The sequence below is a fragment of the Nomascus leucogenys genome, chromosome 22a (genome assembly GCF_006542625.1).
Source record: "Nomascus leucogenys isolate Asia chromosome 22a, Asia_NLE_v1, whole genome shotgun sequence".
In the NCBI taxonomy this organism is placed as follows: Eukaryota; Metazoa; Chordata; class Mammalia; order Primates; family Hylobatidae; genus Nomascus; species Nomascus leucogenys.
This window is the reverse complement of record NC_044402.1, coordinates 55,471,843-55,487,200: the sequence shown is the minus strand read 5'-3', so window position 1 is coordinate 55,487,200 and position 15,358 is coordinate 55,471,843. Positions and strand designations below refer to the sequence as shown.

At 47.4% G+C, this 15,358-nt stretch overlaps 1 protein-coding gene across 2 annotated transcripts; it reads left to right on the top strand.

Annotated features, from left to right (window-relative positions):
- The first annotated feature begins 5,503 nt into the window (after positions 1–5,503).
- Positions 5,504–14,382, top strand: RPS10 (ribosomal protein S10). Of its 2 annotated transcripts, none has more exons than XM_030803314.1 (6): positions 5,504–5,591; positions 6,403–6,552; positions 6,735–6,906; positions 10,042–10,119; positions 13,418–13,473; positions 14,288–14,382. In XM_030803314.1, the coding sequence occupies exons 2-6, from the start codon at positions 6,403–6,405 to the stop codon at positions 14,327–14,329; spliced, it is 498 nt and encodes a 165-aa protein (XP_030659174.1). In that variant the 5' UTR covers positions 5,504–5,591; the 3' UTR covers positions 14,330–14,382. The 2 variants fall into 2 exon arrangements, with proteins under 2 accessions (XP_030659174.1, XP_004087157.1); XM_004087109.3 differs by having other exon boundaries at positions 5,554–5,827.
- Positions 14,383–15,358: the final 976 nt, after the last annotated feature.

Below are 15,358 nucleotides of genomic sequence, written 5' to 3'. Positions count from 1 at the left end.
ACGGTAGAACACAGCTCAGCAGCAAAAATTAGCTACGTACATACATGATCCTCACAGAGAGGGAGGGGCAAGTTGCCGGACAGCAGTGCGTACTGTGGCCATATCGGTCAAAACATGTGCCCTTGGGAATGCAGGTGGGGGGACTGTCTGCACAGGAGATTCTTGGGGTATTAGCCATATTCTGTATCTTGGTCTGGATGGTAATTAACATGGATTTATACACACACACACCTACATGTAAAAATGCATTGAGTTGTAACCTAAAGATCTGTGCACTTTCCAATATGTATAATATATGTATTTTCTTGGTGTATAACCAAGAAAAAATAAAAAGTAAAATATTGACGCCTGGGTCCCATCCTAAGGTATCTGTCTACATCAGTCTGGCGTGTGGCCTGGGTGAATGAAGTTTTAAAAGCTTTCCAGAGGATTCTATGGGCAGCAAGGGTAAGCCCTCCTCTCCCTGCTCCACACCTTGGGCTCTGGCTCCCTGGCTCTGGCCCTGGCTTCCACAGGGGGACCTCATTGCAAAGGGACGGTGTAGAGCCGCGGCAAGCCTGCAGGCTCTCCAATCAGAGCCCAGTTCCATCACTTATAACTCTGTGATCTTGGGCAAGAAACATCCATGTCACTAAACCTCAGGGGGATTTTGTTTTGTTTTGCTTTGTTTTTTGTCTTTAACGCCTGGCAGGTGGTTATTCCTACATGTCATGGGACATATTAATATCTCCTGTACAATATGGAGTGGGAGTGGAAAGAGTGGGGTTGGTCACTGTAAAAGTAATCTCGGCTGGGTGCAGTGGCTCACGCCTGTAATCCCAGCACTTTGGGAGGCCGAGGCAGGCGGATCATGAGGTCAAGAGATCGAGACCATCTGGCCAACATGGTGAAACCCCGTCTCTACTAAAAATACAAAAATTAGCTGGGCATGGTAGCCCATGCCTGTAGTCCCAGCTACTAGGGAGGCTGAGGCAGAAGAATCGCTTGAACCTGGGAGGCGGAGGTTGCAGAGAGCCGAGATCGTGCCATTGCACTCCAGCCTGGAGACAGAGCAAGACTCTGTCTCAAAAAACAAACAACAACAACAACAACAACAAAAAGTAATCTCTTGGCTGGGCACAGTGGCTCACGCCTATAATCCCAGCAATTTGGGAGGCTGAGGCGGGTGAATCATTTGAGGTCAGGAGTTCGAGACCAGCCTGGCCAACATGGTGAAACCCCTTGTCTACTAAAAATACAAAAATTAGCCAGGCATGGAGGCACATGCCTGTAATCTCAGCTACTCGGGAGGCTGAGGCAGGAGAATCGCTTGAACCCAGGAGGTGGAGGTTGCAGTGAGCCGAGATCATGCCATTGCACTCCAGCCTGGGTGACAAGAATTAAAGTACATCTCAAAATAAATAAATAAATAAAAGTAATCTCTTTAAAACATAATTGAATCCTGTCACTACTGCCTGAAACCTTTCCACGGCTTTTCGTTGCACTTTGAATAAAATCCTGATGCCTTCCTGACGTCGATGTGCGGTCCAGCTTCACCTTGTTACCATGTCCTAATCATCCTGGCTGCCTTTCAGCTCAAGCTCTTTCCTGCATCGGGGCCTTTCAGAGGCCCTGTTCCCCCTTCCCAGTTCTCCTCTCAGTTCTCTGTAGGTTTCAGATCAAACATCACCTCCTCACTGCCCATTACTCTTCATCACCATGGGCTGATCATTTTCTCCATAGCTCTCAACACATGACAGAAGTATACATTGCTTGTCATGGGATCCCTGTGTGCTCATGTCCCCAGTCAGCCCCATCATCTGGCCCAGGGCTAGGGACCTAGTGCCTAAGTGTGGAATGGAATTTGGCAAACTCCATGAAGCACTGGCATCTCAGAAGATTTTGGTAATGGCAGAGATAGTATTACTCACTTCTTTCCTTAGTCAGTCATTGTTGGGAGCAGGCCCCCCAAAATCTGGCCATAAACTGGCTCCAAAACTGGCCATAAGCAAAATCTCTGCAGCACTGTAACATGTTCATAATGGCCCTAACGCCCACGCTGGAAGGTTGTGGGTTTACGGGAATGAGGGCAAGGAACACCTGGCCCACCCAGGGCGGAAAACCGCTTAAAGGCATTCTTAAGCCACAAACAATAGCATGAGCGATCTGTGCCTTAAGGACATGCTCCTGCTGCAGTTAACTAGCCCAAACTATTCCTTTAATTCGGCCCATCCCTTCGTTTCCCATAAGGGATACTTTTAGTTAATTTAATCTCTATAGAAACAATGCTAATGACTGGTTTGCTGTGAATAAATATGTGGGTAAATCTCTGTTCGGGGCTCTCAGCTCTGAAGGCTGTGAGACCCCTGATTTCCCACTTCACACCTCTATATTTCTGTGTGTGTGTCTTTAATTCCTCTAGCGCTGCTGGGTTAGGGTCTCCCTGATCGAGCTGGTCCCAGCAAGTCATCATCTTTTGTTTCCTCCACTTGCCACGCGGTTACTGTTAATTTTGAAACTTTTATTAACTAACATGTGAGACACCATGCTAAATGCTAGAAAGGACACTGAGAGAGGGGAAGCCATGGTCCCTGACCTCGGGGAGGTGCCATCCAGGATGGAGACACTAAGGGAACGCTATCATTCCAGGGTGAGCTGGGCAGTGCTGTGGAGCTCCTCCTTGTCTCCTCCTCACTCCTTATCCTTTCTAGGTGACCTCAGAACCTCACAAGGTCTTAGATGATGCCTTTCCCTCATCTGACCCAGCTCTCTTCCACAGGACACAGTCAGAACCCTTTATCTAAAATTATACTGCACATTTGCACCAGTGTGTCTCATGGGAACCTCGAATGCAACAAAATCTAAAACTGAATTCATCTCTCAGAAACAATTTAGTGGTATTTCAGATAAATAGAAGCATAGCTCATTGGGGAAATGGTATTGAGATACTGACTAACCCTTTGGAGGGAAAATGTTTTACATCAGAGAACATTCCAGGAGGATAAAAGATGTAAAAAAAAAAAAAAAAGAAGTCAACCAAGCATGGTGGCTCACACCTGTAATCCCAGCACTTTGGGAGGCCGAGGTGGGCAGATCAGTTGCGCTCAGGAGTTAGAGATCAGCCTAGGTAACATGGAGAAACCTTGTCTCTATTAAAATACAAAAAAAAAAAAAAAAAAAAAAAAATTAGCTGGGCTTGGTGGCACATATGTAATCCCAGCTACTTGGGATGCTGAGGCACAATAATTGCTTAAGCTGAGATCATGCCACTGCACTCCAACCTGAGTGACAGAGTGAGACTCTGTCAAAAAAAAAAAAAAGGACTGAGTATTTTTTCAAGTGAACTGGGGAGCCATTAGCGGGATTTAAGCAGGGAAGTGACATGGTCTGATGTTGCAGCAGGATCGCCATGGCTCTAGGAAGAGAAGAGAACTGGGAGACTATATTTCAGTTGACTGCATCCCAGCGTTGCTGCTGGGAAATGGGCAGTCACACTGGTCTTTTCTTACTGGCTGCTTTTAAGATCTTCCCCAAAGTCATCCCTCTGGTCAGGTGCAAGGGCTTATGTTTGTAATCCTAGCATTTCGGGAGGCCAAGGTGGGAGGATTACCTAAAGTCAGGAGTTTGAGACCAGCCTGGCCAACATGGTGAAACTCCGTCTCTACTAAAAATACAAAAATTAGCCAGGCGTGATGGTGCATACCTGTAATTCCAGCTACTAGGGAGGCTGAGGCAGAAGAATCGCTTGAACCCCGGAGGCAGAGCTTGCAGTGAGCCAAGATTGTGCCACTGCACTCCAGGCTGGGTGACAGAGTAAGACTCTGTCTTAAAACAACAAACAAAACCAAAGTCCTCTCTCTGGTCACTGAGATAAATGCGTATCTGATTGTCTCCTTTGGAAAGGCTAATCAGAAACTCAAAAGAATGCAACCGTTTGTCTCTCACCTACCTGTGAACTGGAAGCCCCCTCCCTGCTTTGAGTTATCTCACCTTTCTGGACCAAGCCAATGTTCATTTTACATATGTTGATTGATGTCTCATGTCTTCCTAAAACGTATAAAACCAAGCTGTGCTCTGACCACGTTGGGCACATGTCGTCAGGACCTCCTGAGGCTGAATCATGGGTGCATCCTCAACCTTGGCAAAATAAGCTTTCTAAATTAACAGACCTGTCTCAGATTTTCAGGATTCACATTGTCTTCCAATAGTTCTGGAAAATACTCTGACAGTGTTTCTTTCCTTTCTCTGTTATTTTCTTATAAGACTTCACCTAGACATCTATTAGACTTTCTCACTCTATCCCTCATGTCTCATCCTTTCTTTCAAATATTCCATCTCTTTAGCTGGGTGTGGTGGTGTGCACCTGTAGACCAAGCTACTTGGGGGCTGAGGCAGGAGGATGGCTTGAGCCCCGAAGGTCGGGGCTGCAGTGAGTCATGACTGCGCCACCACTCTCCAGCCTTGGCAAAAAAGGGAGACCCTGTATTAAAAAAACGACAACAAAAAATCAATCAAATATTCTTTCTGTCTCTGGACTATATTGTGTATATCTGTATGTACGTTTTCATTTCTACTTTTAATCTCACTGATTTTCAAGTGTGTCAGTGTGTCAAATCTATTGTTTAGTCTTTTTGTCTGTTTTTTTGTTTTGTTTTGTTTTACTTTCTTGGAGTTTTTTTTTTTTTTTTTTTTTTAGAGAGGAGGTCTTGCTATGTTGCCCAGGTTGCTCTCCAACTCCTGGGCTCAAGTGATCCTCCCACCTCAGCCTCTTAAGTAGTTAGGACTACTACAGGTTCACAGCACACCTTACCTGGCTATTTAATCTTTTTTTTTTTTTTTTTTTTGAGAAGGAGTCTCGCTCTGTAGCCCAGGCTGGAGTGCAGTGGCATGATCTCGGCTCACCGCAACCTCCACCTCCCGGGTTCAAGCGCTTCTCCTGCCTCAGCCTCCCGAGTAGCTGGGACTACAGGCACCTGCCACCACGCCGGCTAAATTTTTTTGTATTTTTAGTAGAGACAGGGTTTCACCATACTGGCCACGCTGGTCTCAAACTCCTAACCTTGTGATCCGCCTGCCTCGGCCTCCCGAAGTGCTGGGATTATAGGCGTGAGCCACTGCGCCCGGCCTCTGTTTTTTTATTAAAAAAAAAAGTCTACTTGTGTGAGTGCATATGAGTTTGGAAAAGTGTATACCACAATGTTAATAGCGATTCTCTTTGGTTGATGGGATTATGTTTTTAGTCTTTTATCGTCATCTGATTTGTATGTTCTCTCTCTTTTCTTGCTCCAAGAGCATATATCACTTGCATAATAAATTTTGGGCGGGAAAAAAAGAAAAAGCGTTTCTAAAACGACGGCACAAAATAAGTGACCCTGTATTGATAGAGCACGCAAGCTCAGAAGTTCCCCGCGGCGGTTTCCTAGTGTGTGTGTGAGTCCCTCAGGCGGTCAAGCTCTGCGGTCAGATCCTCCAGTCCTTCAGGCACCGCCGAGGCCACCCCAGGCTCTGCGCGGGTCCTGGCGGGGGGCGGGCCCACGCCAGCCCGGAAGAGACGCAGCACCGCGCATGCTCCTTCCTTTCCAGCCCCGGCCCCGGACCCTGCAGCTGCAGAGGTGAGTTTCTGTGGAGTTCGAGTTCCATCGGCTCCCATCCAGGCTATCCTGCCGCCTTAGCGGCTGCTCCTCCCCAGGATGCGGGCAGCGGGCCTCTCTCCCACTTCCCAAGCACCGATTTCTGAGTAGCTACAGGGGCTGGAGGCTTATTTTATGGGGTAGGGGGCCGCTGGTAGGCGAAGATTGTCCGAGGGAGAGGGGGAGGATGAAGCCAGTGCGTGGCGGAGACCTGCCAGGTGAGACTAGGGAGACAGTGTCCCACCGACACGCTTTTTCCTTGGGAACAGGACTCCCCCGACTGCCTCCTTGTCTGGCACTGGAGTTCTAGTTTGGGGGAGAAGTGGTAGGTAGGAACCGAGGGTGCGAAGGCCGTAGCCCTTCTGTTTGGGGTCTGCCGCCTTCAAGAAGCTGGGGCTTTACCCTTCCGGGCCTTCCCTGCGTACCTTATGGTACAGCCGCGCGATTCCGCGCTGGGTACAGTCCCTGATGGCCTGCAACTGCTCCCGATAATACAGGGTCTGCTCCTCACCCCACCCATTGACCTTTGTAATTGATGAGAACTTAATGAAGTTTGGCGCGAATGTGCACCACTATCCTGGTTTTAACATACTGGCAACTTTTCCACCTGATTTGTTTTTGGGGGTGGGGACGGACGGAGCTGGCCTCTGCCGAATCTGTTTTGTGGAGTTGAGTCTTCCCACCGACATGTTGTCCACGGTTTTCTGTGGGTCACTTTAGGATCACGAACTTAATTACCGGGCCCCGGCCTCGTTACTCAGAAGTGCTCTTGACAGTCGTCTCCTTCTTGCAGATGTTGATGCCTAAGAAGAACCGGATTGCCATTTATGAACTCCTTTTTAAGGAGGGAGTCATGGTGGCCAAGAAGGATGTCCACATGCCTAAGCACCCGGAGCTGGCAGACAAGAATGTGCCCAACCTTCATGTCATGAAGGCCATGCAGGTAGGAGGGTGAGGAGGAAGACTGGGATGGGATGGAGGGATCTTCCCCTAACGTTCAAGGCAAGTTCAAAAGGGAAGGTCAGGACTGCCGGGGCTGCTTGCTAACTTGAAGGGCTGGCTGGGACTGGAGATTTGTCTAGGATGATCCAAGCTTCTACTTAACAGTAGTTTTCTGCCTTACAGTCTCTCAAGTCCCGAGGCTACGTGAAGGAACAGTTTGCCTGGAGACATTTCTACTGGTACCTTACCAATGAGGGTATCCAGTATCTCCGTGATTACCTTCATCTGCCCCCGGAGATTGTGCCTGCCACCCTACGACGTAGCCGTCCAGAGACTGGCAGGCCTCGGCCTAAAGGTATGTTTCCCAAACAAATGACTTTAGCTATTTGAAGATAGTTTGTTTTGTGTAAGGGACAAAAGCATTCTTAGCTGATGTCAGCTTTAGAGGGCTCTGGCCTGCAGGTATTTGGTCAAGTGCTAAAACCTTTGTCCCGTGGCTTGGGACTTGGAATAGAACTAGACTCAGTTCTTCAGGCCATCCATGAGATGGCCTTAAGCACAGAGAGTCTGTCACTTTCTTCACCCACACCTGTACAAACATCCAGACACATGGCTGGGCGCGATGGCTCATGCTTGTAATCCCAGCACCTTGGGAGGCCGAGGTGGGTGGATCACGAGGTCAGGAGATCGAGACCACGGTGAAACCCCGTCTCTACTAAAAATACAAAAAATTAGCCGGGCGTGGTGGCGGGCGCCTGTAGTCCCAGCTACTCGGAGAGGCTGAGGCAGGAGAATAGCCTGAACCCGGGAGGCGGAGCTTGCAGTGAGCCGAGATTGCGCCACTGCACTCCAGCCTGGGTGACAGAGCGAGACTCCATCTCAAAAAAAAAAAAAAAAAAAAAAAATCCAGACGCATGTGGTAAAGTTACATTGAGTAACATTTCCAGCAGAGTGCGTTGTACTATTCCCGAGAAGTCCAAAGCAAAGCCATTTACCACCTCGAAAGAAACAAGAGTGTTGTAGTTTTCTTGCCAACAGGAGAAAAAAATTAGAAACTGGAGTGGAGAACGGATGGTGTATACCACGATGTGAAAGGATATGCATGCATGTGTGGTGCGAGGAGAATTATCTTCTGATTCTTGAGATCATTGCTGGCTCACAGTTGGTTTTTTTTTTTTTTTGAGACGGAGTCTTGCCCTGTTGCCCAGCCTGGAGTGCAGTGGTAAGCCACCGTGCTTGGCCTGTATTTTGTCTAGGTTTGTAGGAGCTGCAGAGAGCATAGGTTGAGGTGACAAAATGCGCAGATTCCTAAACGTGATCATCAGAGGGCCCAGGTTCCCTTGGAGAGTTACTTTATGGAGCTCAGGAATTTGTTATGAAAGCTCCCCAAGGGATTCTGGTGATTAGGTAGACATAATTTTTTGAGACAGAGTCTCACTCTGTTGCCGAGGCTGGAGTGCAGTGGTGGGATCTCAGCTTACTGCAACTTCCACCTCAGTGGAAGTCAGTTCTGTCTCAGCCTCCTGAGACTGGGATTATAGGCACCCAGAGCTATGCCCAGCTAATTTTTGTATTTTTAGTGGAGATGTGGTTTCACTCTTTTGGCCAGGCTGGGCTCGAACTCCTGACCTCAGGTGATCCACCCACCTCAGCCTTCCAAAGTGCTGGGATTACAGGCGTTAGCCACCACGCCCAGCCCATAATACGTCTTTTTAGCAAAAGTTGTTTACTACATCTTGGAATCTCCTGGGGGAAAAAAATACCAGTGCCTATCTGTGCTTGATATATTCTGATTTAGTTGGGCCTGACATTTGTTTTTGCCGCTCATTACATGATTAATTTATTTCTGCTGTAAAAGGAGTTCATTCTGCCTGAGTGCAGTGACTCATTCCTGTAATCCCAGCACTTTGGGAGGCCAAGGCAGGAAGACTACTTGAGTCCAGGAGTTTGAGACCAGCTAAGGCAGTATACTGAGACTCCGTCTACAAAAAAATAAATTAGCCAGGCATGGTGGTGCACACCTGTGGTTGAGCCCAGGAACTCCAGGCTGCAGTGAGCTGTGATTGTGGCAGTTGCACTCAGCCTGACCAACAAAGCAAGACATTGTGTCAAAAAAAAAAAGGAGACATAGTTCATATTCTAATCATATGGACTCCGGGTAAGTTCCAGGGTAACTGGCTAGAGAAAATACTTGATTAAACTGTTACTTATTGTGTTTGTTTGTTTGTTTGTTTATATTCTGTCACCTAGGCTGGAGTGCAGTGGCGCAATCCCAGTTTACTGCAACCTCTGCCTCCCGGGTTCAAGTGATTCTCCTGCCTCAGCTTCTTTGTGGCTGGGATCACCAGCGTGCACCACCAAGCCCGGCTAGTTTTTGTAATTTTAGTAGAGACAGGGTTTTACCATGTTGGCCAGGCTGTTCTTGAACACCTGTCCTGAAGTGATCACCTGCCTTGGCCTCCCAAAGTGCTGGGATTACAGGCGTGAGCCACTGCGTCTGGCCATTTATGATAATTTTTTTAAGATAGCTCTTAAAGTTTGTGCCTTAGGGTGTGGTGGCTCACACCTGTAATCCCAGCACTTTGGGAGGCCAAGGCGGGAGGATCACATGAGACCAGGAGTTCAAGACCAGCCTAACATGGTGAAAACCTGTCTCTACTAAAGATACCAACCAAAAAAAAATTAGCCTGGGCATGGTGGCTCACGCCTATAATCCCATCACTTTGGAAGTCCAAGGCGGGTGGGTCACTTGAGGTCAGGAGTTGGAGACCAGCCTGGCCAACAGGTTGAAACCCCCTTTCTACTAAAAATACAAAACGTAGCCGGGCGTGGTGGCACGTGCATGTAATCCCACCTACTGGTGAGGCTGAGGTGAGAGAACTGCTTGAACCCAGGAGGCAGAGGTTGCAGCGAGCCAAGATTGTGCCACCGCACTCCAACCTGGGTGACAGAGTGAGACTCCGTCTCAAAAAAAGATAATAATAAAATTACTGCCTTAGTATATATACCACAGCCTAACAGGTATGTGAAGAAGCCCAAGAGGAACTAAACAATTCTTGGTAATCCCTAGATTATGTACTTAATATTGGAGTTGGGACTTTCAGCTTAGGATGCTTCCTTTTCCGTTTGCGTATACTAAGTTTTCCACTTAACGTGGGTCAGATTCAAAAGTTTGGCTATTCAGATGTTCATAGAAATAGCTAGATACCTAGATTGGTCCAATAATTGGAACATGGTTTTATGTTGAAACAAAATGGAAGCCTTTTTTTTTTTTTTTTTGCAGATTTGCGGCCAAGATTGTCAATAAGTTTCTATGGAGAAATAATTATTTCTAGCTGACATTGTAGGTTTAAGGAGTTCCTGTCCCCATTAACCCATCTTAACCAAGTGGTTGCTGAGTGACAACAGGAGAGCAATGCCAGTTTTCTTGGCTTTAAGGGACAGAGTTCTCACATTGCCCTGTGTTCACAATGTGGTTTGATTTACATAGGTCTGGAGGGTGAGCGACCTGCGAGACTCACCAGAGGGGAAGCTGACAGAGATACCTACAGACGGAGTGCTGTGCCACGTGAGTAAATGCATCACCTATATTAGGGGTGTTGGGGTAAAATGTCTGCATTCTCACAGCTGGCTCTGGCTGGGTGGGGCTCAGCCCTTGATGATGACAAAATGACCAGGAAAGATTCTTGGTTTCACTCTGCAGAGCATCAGAACAGCTGGAGTCCCTTGTGCTTCTTTCCTTATGCAGTGATTTCATAGATGAGAATTAGGAGGAGGCTGGGATTTTTTAAAAAACAAAACTCAGGCCGGGCTCAGTGGCTCATGCCTGTAATCCCAGCACTTTGGTGGGGGGTCCAAGTGGGCAGATTACTTGAGGTCAGGAGTTCAAGACCAGCCTGGCCAACATGACGAAACCGTGTCTCTATTAAAAATACAAAAATTAGGGCGGTGTGGTGGTGGGCGTCTGTAGTCCCAGCTACTTAGGAGGCTGAGGCATGAGAATTGCTTGAACCTGGGAGGCAGAGGCCGCAGTGAGCCGAGATCATGCCATTGTATTAGATCTATGGCTCACATTGGGCACAAGGATAGGGGGAGGAAAGCAAATGCCAATAACAAATATGGTTTCAGTAATCGTTTAAGTTGTCACTCCAGCCTGGGTGACAGAGCAAGACTCTGTCTCAAAAAAAAAAAAAAAACTCTTCTGTAAAATGTGGAGCCTTTGTTAGTATTTTTGCAAAGGAATAATAGGATTCAACTTGTTTTTTTTTTATTTTGTTTCGTTTTTGAGACAGTGTTGCCCTGTCACCCAGGCTGGAGTGCAGTGGCAAGATCTTAGCTCACTGCAAGCTCTGCCTCCTGGGTTCACGCCACTCTCCTGCCTCAGCCTCCCGAGTAGCTGGGACTACAGGCGCCCACCATCATGCCTGGCTAATTTTTTTTGTATTTTTAGTAGAGATGGGGTTTCACCGGGTTAGCCAGGATGGTCTGGATCTCCTGACCTCGTGATCCGCCCGCCTCAGCCTCCCAAAGTGCTGGGATTACAGATGTGAGCCACCGCACCCACCCGGATAAAGTCACCCATTGTTGATTGTGATACAAAAGCAAGGTGTACAGGAAGAGTTTACTAACTTCTACCACTCTTAGCTTCCTTCTGTCATCTTTTGGAGAAGTGACCACTTGACCTGAGTACCATACAGGGTAGTAGAAGGAATGAATTTCTCCAGCCCTTGGTTCAGAGGAAGTTGGTGATACTGGAAGTTTAACGATTATGGGCCAGGCACAGTGGCTCATGCCTGTAATCCCAGCACTTTGGGAGGCCGAAGCAGGTGGATTACTTGAGGTCAGGAGTTCAAGACCAGCCTGGCCAGCATGGTAAAACCCCATCTTTACTAAAAATACAAAAATTAGCCAGGCGTGGTGGTGTGTGCCTGCCTGTAATAATCTCAGCTACTCAGGAGGCTGAGGCAGGAGAATTGCTTGAACCTGGGAGGTGGAGGTTGCAGTGAGCTGAGATCATGCCACTGCACTCCACCCTGGGCAACAGCAAGACCCTGTCTCAAAAAAAAATTTTTTTAATGATTACTGAAACCATATTCATTATTGGCATTTGCTTTCCTCCCCCTATTCTTGTGCCCAATGTGAGCCATAGATCTAATACAAAATTTCCTGGTAGCCACACTTGAAAAAGCAAGTGGAAACAGGTTATTTGAGTACTAATGTCTTTTATTTAATCAAGTATTTGTAAAAGTGAGTTGGGAATGGTGGTATGTGCCTATAGTCCCAGCTACTTGGAAGGCCAAGGCGAGAGGATTGTTTTGAGCCCAGGAGTTTGAGATACGGCGAGCTATGATCTTGTTGCTACATTCCAGCCTGGGCGACACAGTGAGACCCCCCCCCCCCCCGCCCCGCCCCGCCAACTCAAATAAATCAGGGCCGGGCGCGGTGGCCCACTCCTGTAATCCCAGCACTTTGGGAGGCCGAGACAGGCAAATCACCTGAGGTCAGGAGTTTGAGACCAGCCTGGCCAACGTGGTGAAACCCCGTCTCTACTTAAAATACAAAAAATTAGCCAGGCGTGGTGGTATGTACATGTAGTCCCAGCTACTCAGGAGGATGAGGCAGGAGAATCGCTTGAACCCAGGAGGCGGAGGTTGCAGTGAGCCGAGATTGCACCATTGCACTCCAGCCTCGGACAAGAGTGAGACTTTGTCTCAAAAAAAAAAAAAAAAAGTAAATCGGTTTAAAAAATATCTAAACGTGTTAATTTAACATGTAATCAGTATAAACACTAGTGAAATATTTTACATTCCTTTTTTCTTAAGTCTTTGTAATTGCCTGGGTGCAGTGGCTCACACCTGTAATTCCAGCACTTAGGGAGGCTGAGGCAGGCAGATCACTTGAGCTCAGGAGTTTGAGACCAGCCTGGGCAACATGGCAGAACCCCATCTCTACAAAAAATATAAAAATTAGGGCTGGCGCGGTGGCTCGTGCCTGTAATCCCAAAACTTTGGGAGGCCGAGGCGGGTGGATCACTTGAGGTCGGGAGTTTGAGACCAGCCTGGAGAAAGCAACATGAAGAAACCCCATCTCTACTAAAAATACAAAAAAATTAGCCATGCATGGTGGCACATGCCTGTAATCCCAGCTATTCAGGAGGCTGAGGCAGGAGAATTGCTTGAACCTGGGAGGCGGAGGTTGCAGTGAGCCGAGATTGCGCCATTGCACTCTAGCCTGGGCTACAAGAGTGAAATTCAGTCTCAAACAAACAAAAAAAAATATAAAAATTAGCTGCCTGTAGTCCCAGCTGAGGTGGGAGGATCGCTTGAGCCCATGAGGCAGAGGTTGTAGTGAGCTGAGATCGTACCACTGCACTCGACCTTGGGTGACAGAGTAAGACCCTGTCTCAAATAAGTAAAAGAAAACTGGTGAATTTCGCACACGTCTCCAGTTGAACTGTGACTGGGATATAGGACCAGGCAGCATCTTGTCTGCTTTTCTCCCATGGTGGTAATTAAGGGGGGCCCTTCCCTTTACATGTTAGTTCTTCGTAATGACACTCCCTTTGTTATCTAGATGATGCTCTGAAGTGGGTAAGTCAGTCAGTGTGATAGGAAGTAGGAATCCTTTGGGAGGATTTACAGTTTGGGCTGTGAGTATTGAAGGGTGACATAAGGAAGGCTGAGAAGGGTGCCCCAGGAGAGACAAAGGTGGCTCAGAAGGTATTCTCCACCACTGGTGTAATTTGCTTATATTTAATGGTGTGGTAGGTGGCTTTTCCTGCAAGATTGGAGTCGGTGATTTGTCTTCCCTTGTTCTGTAGTAGATTAGATCATATGATGATTCCAAATCAATGTTTCACGTTCTAGCTGGTGCCGACAAGAAAGCCGAGGCTGGGGCTGGGTCAGCAACCGAATTCCAGTTTGTGAGTATCTTCCTATTTGTTTTCCATGAGCCATCACTTGTTCTGGCCTCAGTCTGGTTGCTCTGCAAGTTGTAGGGATGTCACATAGTATGGGTGGGTCCTGTCAGCCAGTTCCCTCCTCCCACTTTTTTCCAGATTCCAAATTTTACATTGAGTTGTAGCATGCAGACTTTTGTAAATACATAAATTACTGAAGTGAGTCTCAGAAATCAGTACATGTGGCCTACTAGTATTTTCTGTTTCATTAATGCTTGACATTGAACTAAACACTGGAAGGTGGGTGGGCTTAAGAACCAAGATGGTATGAAATCAAATCCTCTTTTTTCAGTTGATGTAATGTTAGGTAGGTTCCCCTCTGCCTCAGTTTCCCCACCTATAAAATAGAGGTGATAATTACAGCTACCAATGTAGTTGTGAGATTAGTTAATCCAGGCATAGTACTGGCATATCACTTTTGTCCTGTGGCAGGTCCTCATAGCACACGATTGCTCTCAGATAATGTCATTTGTAAAAAGCATGTACAGTAGAAACGGTCCAATCCTGGTGCCGGATGCTTTCATAGGAGTATGTATGAACACACTGTGGGTGAGTGGCCATACTCCCACTTTACCAATGAAGAAATGGGCCTAGATGTTAGATATGGCCCCACATCCAGTAAGGGGCAGTGCTGGGATTTATAGCCTGTACTCAGCTCTCTCCCAGCTGTTTACATTTGGGGGCCTCTGGAGTTATAATGAGGCCTGAAAGTTAGCAATACCTCGAAAGATGAAACCAGAGTGCTGCTCATGCTGATGTGATGTGCTTTCTCTTACAGAGAGGCGGATTTGGTCGTGGACGTGGTCAGCCACCTCAGTAAAATTGGAGAGGATTCTTTTGCATTGAATAAAACTTACAGCCAAAAAACCTTAATCTTGTGTCCATTTTTTTGCATTGTGCAGCCTGAACAGAAACAGTTTAAGCGTCAGAATGTAAATGGGGCAGTACAGGCTTGGTTTGGAGAGTTGTCATTGTCCTGGGTGACACCGGCTGCTGCTGTACTTGTCTTTGGCGTGTGCCCTGCTTTCTCTAGCCAGTGCCTCCCTGCAGAGTGGTGTCCCATATGGTGCTTGCTGCAGTTGGAAAACTGGGTCCCTTCTCTAGACCAGCCATGCTGCCTCAGCTCAGCCTGGTGGGAAAGTTGCTGGTTGGCCTGGAGTCGTGATTTGTGCCTGCTGTCAGGAACTATAAGAAGTACTGAGGAGGGAGGATGAAAGGTAACGACCAAGGAATCCTTCAATTTATGGGGAAGAAGCACAGGAATGGTGTTTAGGCCAACATTACTAATCTAAGTCTTCAAGGCTCAGTGTTTGTTGACAAGAATCAAGGGAGAAAACAATGCACAAAAACCGCTGTTCACAGTGGCTAATGCCTGTAGTCCCAGCTACTCAGGAGCCTGAGGCAGGATTGCTCGAGGCTAGGAGTTTGAGACCAGCCTGGGCAACATAGCAAGACCCTGTCTCAAGTACCAAAACATTTGAAAGTCATCTGAAATTTTTTTTTTTGGGGGGGGTGGGGGGGTGGGGATGAAGTCTAGCTCTGTTGCCCAGGCTGGAGTGCAATGGTGTGATCTCAGCTCATCGCAACCTCCACCTCCCAGGTTCAAGCAATTCTGCCTCAACCTTCCGAGTAGCTGGGATTAAAGGCATCTGCCACCACGTCCAGCTAATTTTGTATTTTTAGTACAGATGGGGTTTCCCCATGTTGGTCAGGCTGGTCTTGAACTCCTGACCTCAGGTGATTCGCCCACCTTGGCCTTCCAAAGTGCTGGGATTACAGGCGTGAGCCACCGTGCCTGACCAACATTTTTATGTCTTAATAGGGACAAATATTGGGCAGTAGGAGCTTT

Bases quoted from the DNA above. Each gene is read 5' to 3' on its own strand.
- RPS10 (XM_030803314.1), top strand. From the start codon at position 6,403: ATGTTGATGCCTAAGAAGAACCGGATTGCCATTTATGAACTCCTTTTT. The intron at 10,120-13,417 runs GTGAGTAAATGC...TTCACGTTCTAG, and splicing joins CAGACGGAGTGCTGTGCCAC to CTGGTGCCGACAAGAAAGCC. The intron at 13,474-14,287 runs GTGAGTATCTTC...TTTCTCTTACAG, and splicing joins CAGCAACCGAATTCCAGTTT to AGAGGCGGATTTGGTCGTGG.